This window comes from Cetorhinus maximus, chromosome 9 (genome assembly GCF_964194155.1).
Source record: "Cetorhinus maximus chromosome 9, sCetMax3.hap1.1, whole genome shotgun sequence".
In the NCBI taxonomy this organism is placed as follows: Eukaryota; Metazoa; Chordata; class Chondrichthyes; order Lamniformes; family Cetorhinidae; genus Cetorhinus; species Cetorhinus maximus.
The window spans coordinates 49,573,897-49,593,431 of NC_135887.1; the positions used below are offsets into that span (position 1 = coordinate 49,573,897).

The window sequence follows — 19,535 nt, forward strand, 5'->3', positions numbered from 1 at the left end:
TATTTCTCCATACCTACCTAATCAAATCCTATTAACACTTTGATCAGGCCAACCTTCAATCTTCTAAACTCAAGGGAACGCTGATGCTGGCCAAACCTATGCAGCCTGTCTTCATAATTTAACTGTCTCAGCCCCGCCATCGATCAGATACCAGAATGAGTGCAGTTGTGCGCCAGGAAGGTCAATGACTTTTTTTTATCAGCAAGTATAAACTACGTCTCCAGCAAAGCTCATGGTGCGATTGACAACACTTATTAGGTGGTATTTCTCAGGACAATTTTCAGTCTTCCTGCTTAAAATAAAACCATAAAGGGTGGGTTTGCATGATATGGGCAGGGTTGCAGTCACTTTAAATTCAGCAGTTTTCCAGAGATTTCTTGCTGCCACATGCACAAATGTGTTACAAAACCCTTGTCTAACAAAGTCATAAAATTACTTACACAAGCAGATTTATTTCAGAGAAGTTTATTTTAAGCAGGATGATTTCATTTGTAGCACATCAATAGAACAAAGTAAAGCAGGTAGCTGCACAGCAGAACATGCTGAGTCAGGGGCACTGACGATTGCCCTTTTACCATGCCACTCTAACCATATTCAATGTAATAAATTGATAGAGAAATACTCTGCAAAATAACGTTTTTTTCATGCTGCTTTCCATGTCAACTCAGGGAACAGATGATTGCCTTTTTACGATGACCTATGCCCTTAAAAGCAAATTGCTGTCTTTATATTAACTACACCTACTACAATACTCTAGTGTGGCATGTAATACTTACAGATCTTTTTATCCATCTTTCAGAAGTTTCTAATACTAGAGTACAATTTAAATCCCTCCATTATCAGTTTTTAATCCTGAAAATGGTGTTCAACTGCCAGCAGAAAGTTGCTCAGTTAACAGTAAAATGTTAAAAAAGATGAACATACAAGCATATGAATTTGGAGCAGGTGTAGGCCATTTGGCCCCTCCTGCTCCAACATTCAATGAGATCATGGCTGATCTGATATGATAGTGGCCTCAACTCCACATTCCACCTACCCCGATACCCTTTGACTCCCTTGTTGGTCAAGAATCTATCTACCTCTGCCTTAAAAAATATTCAATGACCCTGCCTCCACCGCTCTCTGGGGAAGATAATTCCAAAGATTCATGATCCTCTGAAAGAAAAAAATTCTTCTCATCTCTGTCTTAAATGAGAGATCCCTTATTTTTAAACTTGTTTTAATCTCACCCACAAGGGGAAACATCCTTTCAGCATCCACCCTGTCAAGTCCCCTCAGGGTCTTATATGTTTCAATAAGATCACCTCCTATTCTTCTAAACGCCAATGGATACAGGTCTGATCTGTCCAACCTTTCCTCGTAAGATAATGCCCCCCATCCCAGGTATCAGTCAAGTGAACCATCTCTGAACTGCTTTAAACACATTTATATCCTTCTTAAATAAGGAGACAAAAACTGTACACCGTACTCTAGGTGTAGTCTCACCAATGCATGGATCAGCATGTTGAGGTGTTAAGGTCTGGCTGTCATCCCCGTAGAGCTCAGGGGTGCTAGAGTCTGAGTGCTAGCTGTCAATGACACCGGAGCTGGCCAAGGGGGTGAGCCCTTGCCACTTGGACTGAATGCCTTGCCGCTCGAGGTGTGCCCTGCAAGGCATTCCTCAGGTGGGGTTGGCCAGGCTGCAATGGCGCTGCAGGTAGAGAGTGAACTAATGCCTGTTCCTATGTCCTTTCAGGAGAAGACCATCCATAACCATATTGAAAGCTCATGGACAGGCGACAGGAAACCTCCCAATCCTATCCAAATTCGAGCAGGACGCCTTGGAGCTGGAGAAGCGCCACACATCTCGGTCAACTGACTGTGGAGAGGCTGGGGTATCAGATGAAGGTAAGAGTGCAGTGCACAGAGGTGAGAGTTTCGGATGGTGCAAACATTCTTGTGTAGTCTCATCATTGATGGGAGCCTCAAAACTGGATTTCTCATTGATCATTAAAAGACAATGGCACCATGATGCAGATCTCCATTGTCACACCAGGGTGCCTGGCATGCACAGTGACAGTGTGATGACTTAAACTAATGACATCTCGTTGCTCTCCCTTAGATTCACCAGCACGCACTCAATTGCAGGACCCCTGATGCCAGAGCATCACCAGGTTTCACATGCACCTGCGTCACACTCACTCTCTGAACCAGGCACCAGCACCTCGGTGGGCGTTAGATCCTCAATTAGAATGTCGGAGCACAGCAGTGAGGGCACTTGACACTTGCTTGATGAGCAGGCGGAGGCAGAGATTGCCCAGGGCGCCAGCAGTCGTAGGACTGCTGGAGACCAGGACGATGCTCAATCAATGGCTGATGATGAGCCTCTGGAGTCGTCCATTAGCCAGCAGATGCTGGATGTCCAGTGGGAAGTGCGGAACGATCTGGTGGAGATCCAAGAAGGTATGCGTGCCACGGCCTCTGTTGTGGAGGAGTCCATGTGGAGCATGAGCACTGTGTTGACCCTCATGGCTAAGTGCACTGCCTCCTCCATCGAGAGAGTGGTGACTCTCATGGAGATGCAGCTCTGGGAACAGAATCAGGAGTTCCTGGGGTTGCACTCGGACCTGCAAGCCCTCACACAGGCACTGACCTCAGGTGGTCAGTGCTAGTGTGGGAGATGGATGAGGCACACGGTATCCCAACTGGGTGCCCGTCCATCAATGGTAAGCAGGGAGGTCCAGAGCAACCTCACGTTGGTGCCCAAGCTGCTTGTTGTCTCTGTGGGCTCCTCTCAGGGCACTCTGGATGGCAACAGTTCCTCTGTCACTCTGCCAGTGACCGTGGCATCCGATGAGGCTGCGATGACTGGGGAGATGCAAGTCATGGCACTGCTCCCTTCCAGGCAGGGCCAGCACAGGCTTTACTGGCCACAGGGCGACTGCCAAGGTCATCGAGGCCAACAGGACATTTAGCAGGCTGCCTCCACTGCCGCTGCCAGCGAGGGGAGCGGGGGGGCACCAAGACGTAGCACTCGCAAACCTAAGTTTAAGGCACAATGAGCACAGGAGGGACTGGTCATGGGCAATCTTCTGTTGTGTAACGTTTTGTTTATATTTACTGGCCTGGGAATGAAGACCAGAGAAGGTTATGTTAATTTTTTTGTATTGTCAAACTTAGATAAATTTTGTTATTGTCGTGATGGCCTGAGTATGCTTCACCTCTGTATTTTTTTGGTGCAGGGTACGCCAGTATGTAATGCTTAACGTGAGTGGCTCTCAACTTTATTGCACAGGCACTGAGTGGACTTTGGATTCAAATGAAAGGGTCATTTCAGACATCCGGGATGGAGGCAGCAGACCTGGCATGAGGTAGAAGCAGATCTTTGGCTGCCTAGCTGAAGGAGTGTTGGATCAAGGCATCCCTGGTGTCCTTGCCTCTCTGAAGGATGCAGAGGTCTGCCTCCGCACCCTCAGTGTTTTCTTCACCGTGCTTCTCTTCTGACTCACTACTGGATTCATCCTCTGCGGCCTGTGGAGCTGCGTCAACATCCTCTTCCTCCAATGGATCGCCCCTTGCCAGTGCCAGATTGTGGAGGGCGCAGCATGCAACCACTATCAGTGACACCCACTCTGGGGGGTATTGTAGTGCTCCCCCTGAACGGTCCAGGCATCGGAAGCAGGCGAGTGTTAGATCCTCCGCTAGAATGTCGGAGCACAGCGGTGAGGGCACTTCACATTCGCTTCAGGAGCAGGTGGAAGCATCAAATTTATACATATTGCAAAACAGTTATGGCAGTTGTTTCAAGTTTCCCTTTGGGATTTGAGCAGCTCAGCATTTACCATCGGCTGTGCCATAACACCTCTCTATCACCACCCTTGTGGAGCCATGACTCCTAATATAATGCTGCTCTGCCTCTGTTCTTGGGTGGTGGAGAGGCGTCATAAGCAACCTTTTCAATGGATAGCCCTTGTCACCCATCAGCCATCCATCCAGCCGGGCTGGAGCACTGAATAGCCTCGGCACCTGGGAGTGTCTCAGGATATAAGTATCATGAGAGCTGCCAGGGTACTGTTCACAGACTTGCAGAATCTGCATCCTGTGGTCACACATTATCTGGACGTTCATTGAGTAGAATCCCTTCCTGTTGACGAAGGCACCCAGCTGATCCGCTGGTGCCTTGATGGCCGCATGTGTGCAGTTGATGGCACCCTGGATGCGGAGGAACTCAACAATCATTGCAAAGCCTCTGGCTCGCTCATCCTGGCTGGCCTCGTCCGTACGGAAATGAATAAATGTCATTACACGCCTGAACAGAGATTCTGTCACCAGCTTGACGTAACTGTGGACAGCTGATTGGGACACTCCACAAAGATTCCCCCACTGACTCCTGGAAATAGCTGGAGGCATAGAAGTTGAGGGTCACTGTGACCTTCAGAGCCACTGGCATGGAGCTTCCACCCTTACAGTCGAAGATTTCTCAGACCCAATCATCTGACAAATGGAGGTCTCAGTCTCCCTCGAGAGGTGGAGTATTGCACTCAGACATACTGAGGTAGCTACATCGCCACCTGTAAATCCTGCTAGCAGAACAGTGGCGTTTTCTGCGACCCCTTCCACGTTGGACTTCCTGCTGGCCCTCCCCCACTGCTGCCTGAGCCTCTCCTCCCACAGGTCGCTCCCCTGGAAGCTGCATTGGGGCACCTGGCCTCCTCTCCCTTCTGCCCCTCTCTTCCTCGTCAGAGGTACCACCAGTGGTGGCCATATTCCCCATTACCAGGGTAACAGAAGGCTGTCTGATACCTGGAAGGATCCACATAGTCAAAATTCTCCAGGGGTCTTGGAGACACCAATGAGTCCTGAAATGAAGTCTAGAAATGCTAAGAATGAAGCTCAGAACTGAGATGAAGCTGTCAAGTCCAAATAAGAAACCAGCAGCAAACTATCTCCTAAACTCCTTGCTTCTCACACTGGCAATGCTGCTAACTCTTGGATGAGGTTTTGCAAAATGTGGGTTACCCGCCTCCCTGTTCTGCCCATGCAACAAGTGCAAAAATCGCATGGGCAATTTAAAATTGGGTTCAAATGGGCTTTTAATGGCCTTAAGTGGTCTCTTAATTGATGGCGGTGGCGGCTCTGACACCCGCGTGTGCCCGCCCACCTGAAGATTGCGCACGTGCGGGATGCTGATGGGACGCTCACCTGACGCCTTCTCGCACTATTTTACGCCTGATCGGGTTGGGATCGTGCCCGTCCGCTAGGCGTAAAATTCTGCCCTCGATCTCAAAGATTCAAGTGATAAATAAGACATTGGATTAATTTTGTTACTATTTTCTTGAAATTGGCAGAACAAAATGCATATTAATTGCACAAATCAAATATTCTTGAAATTCTTCAACTCTAATGGCAGAAATGACACATGATAAATAACATCGATATGAGCAATTATGTTAGTTACTGAACCATCTCAAATAAGACATCTTTTCTAAGTGACTGTGATACAGCTTTTTCAGAAGTAACAGCATGAATTTCATCCATTCTGTACAAGGTCAAACCCACTTCAACAAATCCATTTGTCATGACATGTTGTTCTAATCATGGAGGATAAAAAGCTATAGGTGGAATTTAATGTCCTTCTCCCTGGCAAGTTTGGTGGTGGGGCATTGCATCAAGTGGTGGGAGGGGTGCCGGATAGGCACCCTGCCTGCTTCCCACCTCCACCTCAATGAAGCCCGTGGTGGTAAGGCTAGTTGGTGGCCTTCCTGCCCCACCACCAATTATGGCCCTCAATTGGGCAATTAATGTCCACTTAAGGGCCTTAACCCACTGCTGGTATTAACCCAGATGTAGGTGGGGGGGCTCACCATGCAGGGAGTATGGGGTTGCTTGGGGAGTGAGGAGAGGGGGGTGTCCCTCGTTCAAAGGCACTCAGTGCTTGTTTGAGGTGTCTGCTGAGAGCCCCTTGCTGCCAAGCCCCCTCCACCCTTTTCCCCTGTGATACCATCTCACTCGCCAGCCCTCCAGCCAACAGGCTAGACCCTTGCCGTCTCCATTAAATACTGTCCTTTGAGTGGATCATAAGTATTCTCCAAACAGCCTTACCAAGAAACTGAGAAGTGGGTACTAGTTAATGAAAATCCAGTTAATAAGAACATGTATGCATGAAAATAAATGCAGGAAATAGATTGATGCCAAATGAAGCTCATAAGCACAATTACTAACAATACTAGAGCTGATCCATTACTGGATTCACAGATGCAAATGCTTGAAACAATGGAAATAGGAAAGCTGCACGTGACTACACCCTCTAATTCCTCCCTCAAGGTACCTACTACTTAGTAGGTACAGACTTCAGTTATCCTCTAGAACCTTGCCAAGTAATGATTCCATAAGTGTAACCTTAGACTATGTATGTGGCAGTCTATCCTCTGATAACCACCATTATGTCTGTTTAAGACAGGGTCTGATTGTTTGCATGGTTAAGTTCCAAACTGGACAGCACATTTATCAACTAACCAGCAGTGGAAGGTGATTGTCAGATGATTTATTTGTTTTATTCAGTTAATTAATGTGCCCTTTTTTAGTGAATGTTGATTTGCCTTTTAAGTATTATCTTACCTCTTGTTGATTACCATCTACCATCCTCCCTCAGCTGATGAATCAGTACTCCTCAATGTTGAACACCAGTTGGAGGAAGCATTTTGAGGGTGGCAAAGGCACAAAATGTACTATGAGTGGGGGATTTTAATGTCCATCACCAAGAGTAACTCGGTGACACCATTACTGACTGAGCTGGCTGAGTCCTTAAGTATATGTCTGCCAGACTGGGCCAGCGGCTGGTGGGGAGGGAACAAACAAAAGGGAAAAAAGCACTTAACATCATCCTTACCAAACTACATGTCACAAATGCATTTCTCCGTGACAATGTTGATGGGAATGACCACCACATAGTTCTTGTTGAAACAATGCCCTTTTTTCAAACTGAGGATACACTCCATTGTGTGGTGTGGCACTACCACTGTGCTAACTGAGATTGATTCAGAATAGATCCAGCAGCTCAAAACCGGGCATCCATGAGGCGCTGTGGGCCATCAGCAGGAGCACAACTGTATTCAACCACAGTCTATAACCTCTACCATTACCATGAAGTCATGGAGCCAACTCTGGTTCAATCAGGAGTACGAGAGAGCATGCCAGGAACAGCATAAGGCATATCCAAAAATGAGGTACCAACCTGGTGAAGCTAAAACAGGACTAACTACATGCTAAACAATGAAAGCAGTATGCTATAGACAGAGATAAGTGGTCCCACAAACAACGGATCAGATCAAAGCTTTGAAGTCCTGCTACATCCAATTGTGAATGGTGGTGGACAGTTAAACAACTCACTGGAGGAGAAGGCTCCACAAACATCCCATCCTCAATGATGGTGGGGCTGAGCACATCAGTGCAAAAGGTAAGGCTGAAGCATTCGCAAGCATTTTCAGTCAGAAATGCCGAGTGGATGATCCATGTCGGCCTCCTCCTGAGGTTCCCACCATTATAAGATGCCAGTCTACAGCCAGTGCGATTCACTCCAGATGATATCAATAAACAGCTGAAGGCACTGGATGAGGCAATTGCTATGGGCCTTGACAACATCCCAACTGTAGGACTGAAGACTTGTGTTTCAGAACCAGGCCCCTGACCCCCAGACAAGTTGTTTCAATACAGCTATACTACTGGCATCTACTCAACAATGTAGAAAACTGCCCAGGTATGTTCTGGCCACAAAAAACATGGCAAATCCAATCTAGCCAGTCACCATCTTATCAGCAAAGTGATGGAAGGTGTTGTCAAATGGTACTTATATCAAGGAACCTTAAGAATATTGAAGTCGATGGGAATCAGGGGAAAACTCTCCATTAGTTGGAGTCATACCTAGCACAAAGGAAGATCGTTGTATTTGTTGGCAACCAATCATCTCAATCTCAGGACATCGTTGCAGGAGTTCCTCAAGGCAAGGCTCAATCATCTTCAGCCGCTTCATCAAAGACCTTCTCTCCAACATAAGGACAGGGCATACCTGGGCAATTTTCCACATTGTTCACTGATTGCAGAGTGTTGAGTACCACTCACAACTCCACAGATACTGAAGCTGTCTGTGCCCACGTGCAGCAAGACCTGGACAGCATTCAGGCTTGGGCTGATAAGTGGCAAGTAACATTCATGTCACACAAGTGCCAGGCAATGACCATCTCCAACAAGAGAGAATCTAGCCATTTCTCTTTGGCCTTTAGTAGCATTACCATCGCTAGATTCCCCACCATCAACATTCTGGGAGTTACTATTGACCAGAAAGTTAACAGGGCCAGTCATATAAATATTGTGGCTAGAAAACCAGGTCAAAGGCTGAGAATTCAGCAGCAAGTTACTTACCATCTAACACCCCGAAGCCTGTCCACCATCTTCCAGGCACAAGTCAGCAGTGCGATGGAAGACTCTACTTCCATGGATGAGTGCATTTCCAACATCACTAAAGAAGCTCAACACCATCACGGACAAAACAGCCCACTTGATCGGCACCCCTTCCACTACCTTAAACATTCACTCCCTCCAACACTGACACAGGGTGGCAGCAGTGTGTTCCATCAACAAGATGCACTGCAGCAACTCTTCGAGGCTCCTCTGGCAACGCCTTCCAAACCCACGACCTCTACCACTACAAGGACGAGGTCAGCAGATGCATGGGAACACCACCACCTGTAAGTTCTCCCCGAAGCCTCACACCATCCTGACTTGGAAATATATCGCCGTTCCTTCACTGTCGCTGGCTCAAAATCCTGGAACCCCCTCCCTAACAGCACTGTGGGTGTACCTACATCACAGGGACTGCAGCGGTATAAGAAGGCAGTTCACCACTACCTTCTCAAGGGCAATCAGGGATGGTAATAAATGCTGGCCTAGTCAGTATGCTCACATCCCAGAAATGAATTTAAATTTTGTTTTTAAATTATGATTAATTATTCAAAACAAATCTGCAAAATCTCACATTATTCGCAACCAGGAGCCCAGTCCTAAGGTCAACTGGAAACTAGGGGCAGAATTTTGCTGTCAGTGAGTAGGGGGGCGGGGCCCGCTCGCCGACGCATAAAAGGATACGGGATGATGTCGGGCGGAACCCCCGACGTCATCCCGGTCCATTTAAATTTTCAGGAAGACAGAGGCGCAGCAAAATCAACTGCGGGCCCGCCAACCTGTCAATGGCCAATTGAGGCCATTGACAGGATCATTTAAACAATTAAAGAACCTAGCTGTCCAACCTTAAGGTTGGTGGGCAGGCCAGGAGCCCTGGTGGCAAATAGAGAAAACATGAAACCTCATCCACCGGCGGGATGAGGTTTCATGCAGGGTTTTAAACATTTTAATAAAGTTAGTACGTAAATTATGAACATGTCCCATCTCGTGTGACATTGTCACATGAGGGGGACATGCTAGGGAATTTTTTTTTCCTATTTTAATAGTTTTAAAAGTGTCAGCGATCTCCCTGAGACAGCACTTTGCCTCAGGGAGATGTGCGCTCTTTCGTGCGCATGCGTGAAAGAGCGCACTCTTGCTTTTGGGGAATCCCCCCCCCCGCCCGCACAGGAAGTGCATAGCGCTTCCCACCAGATGTCACGCTGGGCGGACCTTAATTGGCCCACCAACGTAAAATGGCAGCGGGGCTCACTTCTCTGGCAGGGATCGGCTCCCCGCCCGCCAGAGATTGGGTCGGGCCTGCCCGCCCGCCAGGCAGAAAATTCTGCACTAGGTACTTAGTACAGGAGTTGGCCATTTAGCCTCACAAGCCTATTCTGCCACTCAATGAAATCATGGCTGAACTCTGACCTAACTCTATATGCTTGACTTTGTCCATATCCTTAATGTCATTGGTTGAAAAAAATATCAATCTCCGATTAAAAATTAACAACTGATCCAACATCAATTGCCATTTGCGGAATAAAATCCTATAATTCTGCCATCTGTATAGAAATGTTTCCTAATTTTACTCCTGAAAGATCTGGGTCTAATTTTTAGACTATGCCCCAAGTCCTACACTCCCCAACCAACAGAAATTGCCTCTTTCTATCTAAACTATCTGTTCCCCTTAATATTTCAAAAACTTTGATAAACCATTCTTAACCTTAGAAAGTCCAGGGAATATAGTCCTAGTTTGTGTAATCTATCCTTGCAATTTAATCTTTGGAGTGCAAGTATCATATTATCAAATCTACGCTGCACTGCCTCCTTCCTAAGGTGTGGGGGTATTGAACTGCTCACAATGCTCCTGGTGTGGTCTAACCAGCCGAGGCATGACTTCTATCCCCTTATATTCCAGTTCTCTAGATATAAAGCCCTTCATTCCATTAGCCTTTGTGGTTATGTTTTTTGTACCTGTTCATGGCATTTTAATGATCTATCTACCTGGACCACCAAGCCTCTCTGGATCTCCACTTTTTCTAGGTTTTTGCTATTTAGAAAGTGCCCCATTCTATCCTTTTTACATCCAAAGTGGATGACCTCAAATTTGCCTATGTTGGAATCTATTTGCCACAGCTCTGTCCATTTACTTAGCCTATCAATATCCCTTTGTAATTTTGTACATCCATCTACAATGGTTACAATGCCGCCTTTAATTGTATCATCAACAATTTTAGATATGTGGCTTTCCACTCAATCATCCAAGTTGTTAATAAATACGGTGAATAGTTGAGGGCTCAACACAGATCCTTGTGGGATACCACGAGCCCACACCCTGCCAAATTGAGTATTGGGCCATTATTCTTACTGTCTGTCTCCTGCCACTGAGTCAATTTCCTAACCAGGTCAATAATTTGCCTTCAATTCCATGAACTTTAGCTAACAGTCTCTTATGACGGACTTTATTAAATGTCTTCTGGAAGTTCATATAAATAATAGCAATAGACACTCCCCTATAATAAGTAATCTATCACCTCCAACACCTCATCCCCAACTGCTTCCCATGCAAATGCAGGAGGTGTAACACCTGCCCCTTTACCTCCTCCCTCCTGACCTTCCAAGACTCCAAAAACTCCTTCCAGATGAAGCAGTGATTCACTTGTACTTCTTTCAATTTAGTCTACTGCATTGGCTGCTCACAATACAGTCTCCTCTACACTGGGGAGTCTAAATGCAAATTAGGTCACCGCATTACAGAATATTTTCACTCAGTCCACAAGCATGACCCAGACCTTCCTGTTGCTTGCCATTTCAATTCATAATCTTGCCCTCATACTCACATGTCCGTCCTTGGTCTGCTGCAACGTTCCAGTGAAGCCCAATGCAAACTGGAGAAACAGTACCTCATCTTCCACATAGGCACTTTACAGCCTTCTGGACTTAACATTGAGTTCAACAACTTCAGGCCATGAACTCTGTCCTCCATTTTTATTTTTCTTCCCAACCCCTTCCCCCTACAGGGCCAGTCTGTAACCTGTTCTTATGTTTTGCTTTCAGAGTGCGCTGATACTTGTTCTGCTATTAACACATTCTGCTATTTGACCTTTATGCCACTATTAGCACCTGTCATTGTCTTTAACACTATCATTACCACTCCTTTTGTCTTGTGTCCGTGACATCTTTGTCATATCTCTCCTGAGCTCCAACCTATCCCTGATCTTATGTTTTGCTCCACTCCCTCGTCAACACTATAAAACCCATTTTACCTCTCTTCAGCTCTGAAGAAGAGTCATACAGACTCGATACATTAACTCTGTTTCTCTCTCCACAGATGCTGCCAGTCCTGCTGAGTTTTTCCAGCATTTTCTGTTTTTACTATAGACACTCCCCTGTCCACTACTTTATTCACCTCTTATAAAAATTCAATCAGGTTTGTCAGACCTGACCTACACTTTACAAATTCATGCTGGTTCTCTGATTAGCTGAAAGTTCTCATGGTGTTTAGTTACGTTATCCTTAATTATAGACTCTAGCAATTTCCCAGAAACAGGTGTTAAGATAACTAGTCTATAATTCCCTGGTTTCCCACTGTCACCTTTCTTAAATAGCAGAGTGGCATGCGGAAATTTACAATCTAAAAAAATGGTTCCCAAATTGAAAATGTTTACACCCCTTTTATCACCAAATGCAAGCCCACTATTACATGTAGATTAATGACTCATTATTGAGCACACACATGCAGAAATATTTTTAAATCAAGTATTAAATATAATTTTAATGGAAAAAATATTACAATTATACAATGGAACAGGCAATGTTAGCAAACAGTACTTGTCATTGAATCATACAGTACAGCAGGAGGCCAATCAGCCCATCATGTCTGTGCCAGCTCTTTGAAAGAGCTATCCAATTAATCTCACTCCCCTGCTCTTATCTCACAGCTCCAAGATCTCTCTTTCTCAAGTACTTCCAATTCCATTTCAGAATCCTTATTTAATCTGCTTCCACCACCACTTCAGGCTATGCGTTCCAGTTTGCAACAACCTATTGCATGAAACAATTTCTTCTCCACTCCGCTCTGGATCCGTTGCAAATTATCTGAAATCTATGGGCAGGATTTTATGCCCCCCGGGTGGGCATGCGCCCGACTTGATCGGTCATGAAATATTTCAGTCAGGGGGGGTCGCAAGAGTCGGCAGCACACCCACCGACAATTAAGAGGCCTATTAAGGCCCTTAATCAATTAATTTAATCCCATTTTTTTGCTCCCTGTCTAGCCTTATGGTTGGCAGGCGGGCGAATCGGCCAGATGGCCTTTTGATTTTTTTAGCAAACCTCATCAAGGACGAGATGAGGTTTCCACAAATAAATAAAAAATAAATATTAAATTATTGGGCAGAATCTTTATTCTGTTGATGTTATTGTGAGTGAGTCCCATGTAGGGATTTTTTTTTCAGATTTTAAAACCGTAATTTTTGATTTTAAAATTGTTCAGCTTCCTGAGGCAGCTCCCTGCCTTCAGGGAGCTTTCAGTGCGCGCTTCCCCACGCATGCGCAGACTTCTGCACTTGCACTCCTCCCGCCCCCATCCCAGCAGCGCTAAGGTCCTCAGTGTTACAAATCCGCGGTTGGGGGCCAATCGCAGGCGGTGGACTGTTTCCCAGCCACTCCTGGGCCCACCTGCTGAGCTCGCCCGATGACCTGAAAATCCTGCCCTATCTCCTCTCTACGACTCTTCCTATACAATGATTTCAGTCGATACTGTTTAAGTTGCAGAAAATATTATTTAAAGGGGGCACAGGCTGATATCACTGTAGCCTTAGGTGTATCCAGCACTATATGCTGGACAAACAGAAATTGTTTGTGTAGTTTTCTCAGTTGTTTGCTTTAGAAACTCCAATATATGGATGTATTTCCATAAGTCAGAACCTGAGTGATTAAAACAAAAATGAATCTAGCCACTTTGGTGGTTTCATCCAGAAACAATCCCCCTTTAATTCCAAAATCATCTTTGTGGTTGTTCTGGAGGCCTGCCTCCTTGTCTTGTCTGAAGCTTGTGGAATGTTGCCCCTCAAACTATATATAGCCAATTATCTCTTATGGGGAGCGTTGCTAATCGCCCTTTATGGATTATGAATAATTACCTAATTCTAAAATCTGAAACTACTGTTGTAATGTTCTGCTATTGTACAATGCATTCTTTGTGGAGCTAGAAACTTAGATACACTTCAACATAAAAATCAGAGACACGTATATGAATGCAGGGATGACGTTTCCTCTGGCTGGGGGTCTAGAACAAGGGGTCACAGTTTCAGGATACGGGGTAGGACATTTAGGACTGAGATGAGGAGAAACCTCTTCACTCAGAGGGTGGTGAACCTGTGGAATTCTCTACCACAGAGGGCTGTGGAGGCCAAGTCACTGAATATATTTAAGAAGGAAATAGATAGATTTCTAGACTCTAAAAGTGTCAAGGGGTATGGGGAGAGAGCAGTAGTATGGCGCTGAGATAGAGGATCAGCCATGATCATATTGAATGGTGGAGCAGGTTCAAAGGGCCGAATGACCTACTCCTGCTCCTATTTTCTATGTTTCTATATAGCTGTTTTCACCCAAATCTGTCTGACACAGCAGTGGTCAGGAAAATATGGCTCAATTCTTGTGGCTGCTTTCCAAAGCTTCAGCCTGATACCTGAAACCAAGTAATAACTTATTTAGGAGTCAACAACTATGGCTTGAAAAATTGAACCAAGTGTTCCACCTGATGGGATTTGAATTATCCTGTATAACAAACCATCTGCATGAAGCAAAATCCATTAGTACTGATTTTAATCCAATGGGAATTCATTGGTGCTTGAAAAAATCCTTGCTGAATAAATGTCCTCATTAACTGGTGACAACAACTAAGAACCATATCTCATTGTCTAGAGAACTGCAGGTGAAAACCCACATCTTACTATTTTGAGGTGCTGTACTTTAAGCTAAAGGACATATACAATATTGAAAAAATAAAAATATTCACAGCTATGTAGATTTTGAATGGGAAGCAGCTTGGTGACGTGGCACATTAAGACAGGATCAGAATTTGTCCAAAATACGCCATACTTTCTTAACACATTCCATTACTGTTGCATAGCCTGGCACTAGGATATTGGAGCCATAGACTGCCTGTGCAACCTTTCCCACCAAGGAGCCAGTATCTTCAGGAGAGAGATAGGAGGGGAGAATTTGGGTGGAAAATAACCACTTTGTATTTCGCAAGAGAGGTTCAGATCCTACTTGGGTGACAAGTTACTTCATGGAACCCCTACCGACAGAAAAGGGTATTGTAATACATAGAATGACGCTGGAAATTTTCACTATGGTGTGGCATTCTACTAATATGTTTATATTTAATGCCTGTAATACAGTAGGTTATACTAAATCATGGGTTACATAGCAGAAACAAATGCACTACATTTCACTAATCAATATTAACTGAATTTATGACATAACAGTGCCACGGTCCACAGGTCTCTTGCTCTTTCAGCTAGATGTCTAAACACTGAATTGCTTGCTTTAAATAGTGAATATAGAAGGTTCAGTTGGGAATTGACTGAGCAAATAAGAGAAACAAATACAAAGTATGAGAAGAGACTGGCAGCTAACATGAAAGGGAACCCCAAAGTCTTCAATTGGCATATAAGTGATAAAATAGCCATAGGAGGAGGAGTGGGGCCCATTAGGGACCAAAAGGGGGATTTACGGATGGAGGCAGGGGGAATGGCCGAAGCATTAAATGAATACTTTGCATCTGTCTTTACCAAGGAAGAAGGCGCTGCACAGGTCATGGTGAAAGAGGAGATAGTTCAGACACTTGAAGGGTATAAAATTGATAAGGAGGTATTGGATAGGATATCTGTACATAAAACAACACCAGAACTGGTTGAGATGCATCTAAGAGAAGTAAGAATGGTAATTGCAGAGGCACTGGCCTTAATTTTCTAGACAGGTGCCAGACTGGAAAATTGCAACTGTTACACCCTGGTTCAATAATGAATGTAAAGGTAAACCTAGCAATTATGGGCCAGTCATTTGGTGGTGGAGGAGCTTCTGGAAATGATAATTTGGGACAAACCTAATAGTCACTTGAGCAAATACAGGTTAATTAAGGAAAACCAGTACAGATTTGTTAAGGAAAAATCATTTTTAATTAACTTGCTTGAGATTTTTAATGAAGTAACAGAGAAATTTTATGAGGATAATGCTGTTGATGTGGTGTACCTAGATTTCCAAAAAGCATTTGTGCTGCACAACAGACTTGTGAGCAAAGCCAGGGGTCATGGAATAAATGAAAGAGTAGTGGTCAATGGTTGTTTTCAGACTGGAGGAAGGTTTATAGTGGAATTCCCCAGGGGTAAGTATTAGGGCCTCTGCCCTTCATTATATATATTAGTGATCTAGCCCTTGGTGCACAGGGCACAATTTCAAAATGATACCCAACTTGGAAGTATTGTGAACTGTGAAGAAGATAGTGTAGAACTTCAAAAAGAACATAGATCGGTTGGTGGAATGGGCGGACAAGTGGCAGTTGAAATTTATTGCAGAGAAGTGTGAAGTGATTAATTTCAGTAGCAAGAACACGGAGACATGACCACTGCTATTTCAGACAGATTTGGGTGAGAACAGCTACATATGTTTCTCTAATTTTTACGTTAAAGCGTATCTCTAAGTTTCCAGCTCTACAAAGAAGGTATTGTACAATTTAGAGAACATTATAGTAATAGTTTAGGAGTTTGGAATTAGGTAATTAGCCATAGTTAACAAAAGGGCCATAGCCATTGCTTTCCATTAGAGAGGCAATTGCCTATATATATAGCTTGAGGGGCACCATTCTGCAAGCTTGGGGCAAGGTGAGGAAGCAGGCCTCCATGAACTACCACAGTAGATAATTTTGGAATTAGAAGGGGATTTTTTCTGGATGGCATAAAATAAAAGGTGCAATTCTAAAAAGGGTGCAGGAGCAGAGAGACCTGGGTGTATACTTGCATAAATCATTGAAGGTGGCAGAATAGGTTGAGAGAGGGGTTAATAAAGCATATGGCATCCTGGGTTTTATCAATAGAGGCATGGGATACAAAAGCAATGAAGTTACGGTAAACCTGTATAAAATACTGGTTGTGTCTAGTTCTGGGCACCGCACTTTAGGAAGGATGTGAAGGCATTAGAGAGGGTGCAGAAAAGATTCATAAGAATCTTTCCAGGAAGGAAAGATAGTGTAGAACTTCAAAAAGTTCTTCAGTTAAGTAGATAGATTGGAGAAGTGGGGACTGTTCTGCTTGGAGAAGAGAAGGTTCAAAAGATATTTATTGGAGTTATTCAAGATCATGAGGGGTCTGGACAGAGTAGATTTGGAGAAACTGGTCTCACTGATGGAAGGATCAAGAATCAGAGGGCACAGATTTAAGGTAATTGGCAAAAGTGGCAATGGCAACACGAGGTAATTTTTTTTCCATTCAGTAAGTGGTTAGGATCTGGAATGCACTGCCTAAGATTGTGGAGGAAGCAGGTTCATTTGAGGATTTCAAGAAGGAATTGGATTACTATCTGAAAAGGAAGAATGTGCAAGGCTACAGGGGGAATGCGGGGAGATGGCGCTAGGTGAATTGCCCCTTCTGAGAGCCAGCACAGACATGACGGGCTGAGTGACCTTCTTCTTTGTGGTATAATCATTTTATGATTCTGTGATTCAGCCATTCCAAGCAAATCCTTCTTACCTAAACTGAAGAATCGCATGATGATCTGCCCTGTGGATTAATGCAAATGAGCAGGGCTGTTCTGCCACATAATTTTAACTTGTTAAAACTAAATTAAAGCTAAAACTATAATCTTGATGTATTAGATGCAAAATGAATGGTGGTAATAAAGAGGAAAAAGACTTGAATTCATGCACTCGATATCACAATAAGGTCCTACTAACCACTGATAAGCAACAACGCCTTCTGTCTAGGGTGTTGAATATGCAGAAGGAAATGGTCAATTAGTACCATGCCACTAGGTATGCAGAGTTATGTGTTCAATTGAATAATCTATTCACAATATAGTGTTGAGACAAAGATTTCCATTAATATTCTTCTTGAAAATTATTTAAGTACTTTTACAATTATTTAGATCCTGTGCCTGGGGATATTACCTATCACAGTGAACAAGCAGGAAGAGATTTTGCACATTGTGAAAACAATAGAGTGAGAAATAATATTCAAGTAAGAGCCATTTACAGTGTCAAGCAATTCTAAATGCATTCACTAATGCTGTGGGTGGATTGCAAATTACTTCAGTCCTTCGATTTCCCCAGTTTTTAAGAGGTAGTGACCATACCGCACACTGAAAACCAGGGACCCCAAAGGAGGGAAGAAATCAACTGAAGGGAATTGGAGGTGACGTACCCTTATGCTTCCAACCCCCAGATCTAAAGGAGATTAATGCAATAGAGTCAGGTCTCTAATTGTGCAATAAATCACAACGTTGCCAGGGCATCAAGAGTTAATTAGATTGGTTCTTTAATTGCTGCTGTTTTAATTAGCAATCTGTGGCACCCACAATGAAACCGTCAAATGCTGCAGAAGGCCAGTAGGGAATTCCTCGCGGTAAAGCATGGTGCTTTATTTTCACTCACTTTCCTTCATCTTTCTGAGCTTACAGTTTTTTTTTGTAAGGAACAGGGTATAATGAGCAATTAATTCAAAGGGCTATTTTATTTTTATATTTTTTGCTTTGTATTTCTGCCGGGCAGTAGGTGCAGAAAAAAATGTATGCTAATTAAATAGAAGTTTAACAAATGTTTCAATCATCAAATCATCCAAGTGACACAGTTTGAACTCCCACGTACTGTTGAACTAAATATTAAATCCGAAGCAATTGGTTAATGTTTTAATGAGAACGGATCATTTCAACTTAAGGCAGCGCACTGAGTTTAGAAGACTTGGTGGCTGTAAACTCGGAATCGAGTAGGGGAGAGGGTCTACGGAATGCCTCATTTGAGAGTCACCTTGAACTTCTAATCAAGCAACTCAAAGAAACTCTTCACCTGATATATTGTAAGAGCTAAAGTGCATTTCACATTCCACAGCGTCTGGTCTTTTTGTTTTTCTCCCTCTCCTCTATGAGACATTACACATATCGTACAATGTTGAGATAAACACCTTAGGGGCTGTAATAAACTGCTTTAGAAAAAAATGTCATTGAATGTCACAGTGTACCGGAAATTGCCAAATTGTCCCAACTGAACACGCTCTGGTTATAAATCTCCCATCAGCGATGGTAATTAGAATTCAGTTGCCCAGCAACAATATGAACCTAGGCAGATGTTTGAACAAATTTGTTATCTCTATTATCAAAACAATCCAATAGAAACATTGTGATTCTCACCCTGTTGTCAGTTAAATGGAATCATTCTCTGGAAGGTCCAGTATGAACGTCCATCTGGAGGATTTACTGTGGATTTCCAGCTACAGTTGGGTTTAATTCAGGAGCTATTTCATACAACGAAGTGTTTGGAAACTGTGCCCCAAACTTTTCTTTTTAAAATCAATGCTGCTCAGGGAACGCGTCAGGAAAACGTTCTACTTTTAAATCATTTGAACGTATTGTCGGGATTCTCTCTCCCCCAGATTTGTTTGCAGCATTAATGCACCTTGCACACTTACCCTTGTTCCTCCATCATCTCGTGGAGCTCCATGCATTTGAGCTCGACTCTCCTTTTCCGTTCGTGGTCCAGTATTTCTCGGTTGGCCTTTTTCACCACGAGCGTCGGTTCCATTTTCTTGGGGTCCTCTTCGGCATTGTACTCCGCGCCACTGTCCGTCCTTTGGCGGACCGCAGCCACGTTCCGCTGGCCGCAACCATTTGTACAGCTTTCCCGAGGAGAGACCGAGCCATCGCCGTTATTGTGCATGTTGATAAGGAGCGAATTGCCACTTCAACTCTGCAAGGGAAATACAAGGGAGAAAAAACAGGACTTCAGTGTCATTCAATCCATAATCAGATCATCCAAAGTGACAGGTTCGTTCAGGAAGAGTGACGGGAAGAAGGGCCGATTATGTCGGAGCCTTACTAGTGCACTATCTTAAGAGCACGGC

The 19,535-nt window shown here is 44.1% G+C and overlaps 1 protein-coding gene across 1 annotated transcript in view; it reads right to left on the reverse strand.

Moving 5' to 3' along the window:
* The window catches only part of srrm3 (serine/arginine repetitive matrix 3), an 854,108-nt gene that overhangs the window by 334,229 nt on the left and 500,344 nt on the right, over nucleotides 1-19,535 (reverse strand). Inside the window, exon 5 of the mRNA XM_078548703.1 lies at nucleotides 19,104-19,381. Within this exon, the coding sequence (XP_078404829.1) occupies nucleotides 19,104-19,351 (248 nt within the window). The 5' untranslated portion in view covers nucleotides 19,352-19,381. The remainder of the gene's footprint in view (nucleotides 1-19,103; nucleotides 19,382-19,535) is intronic.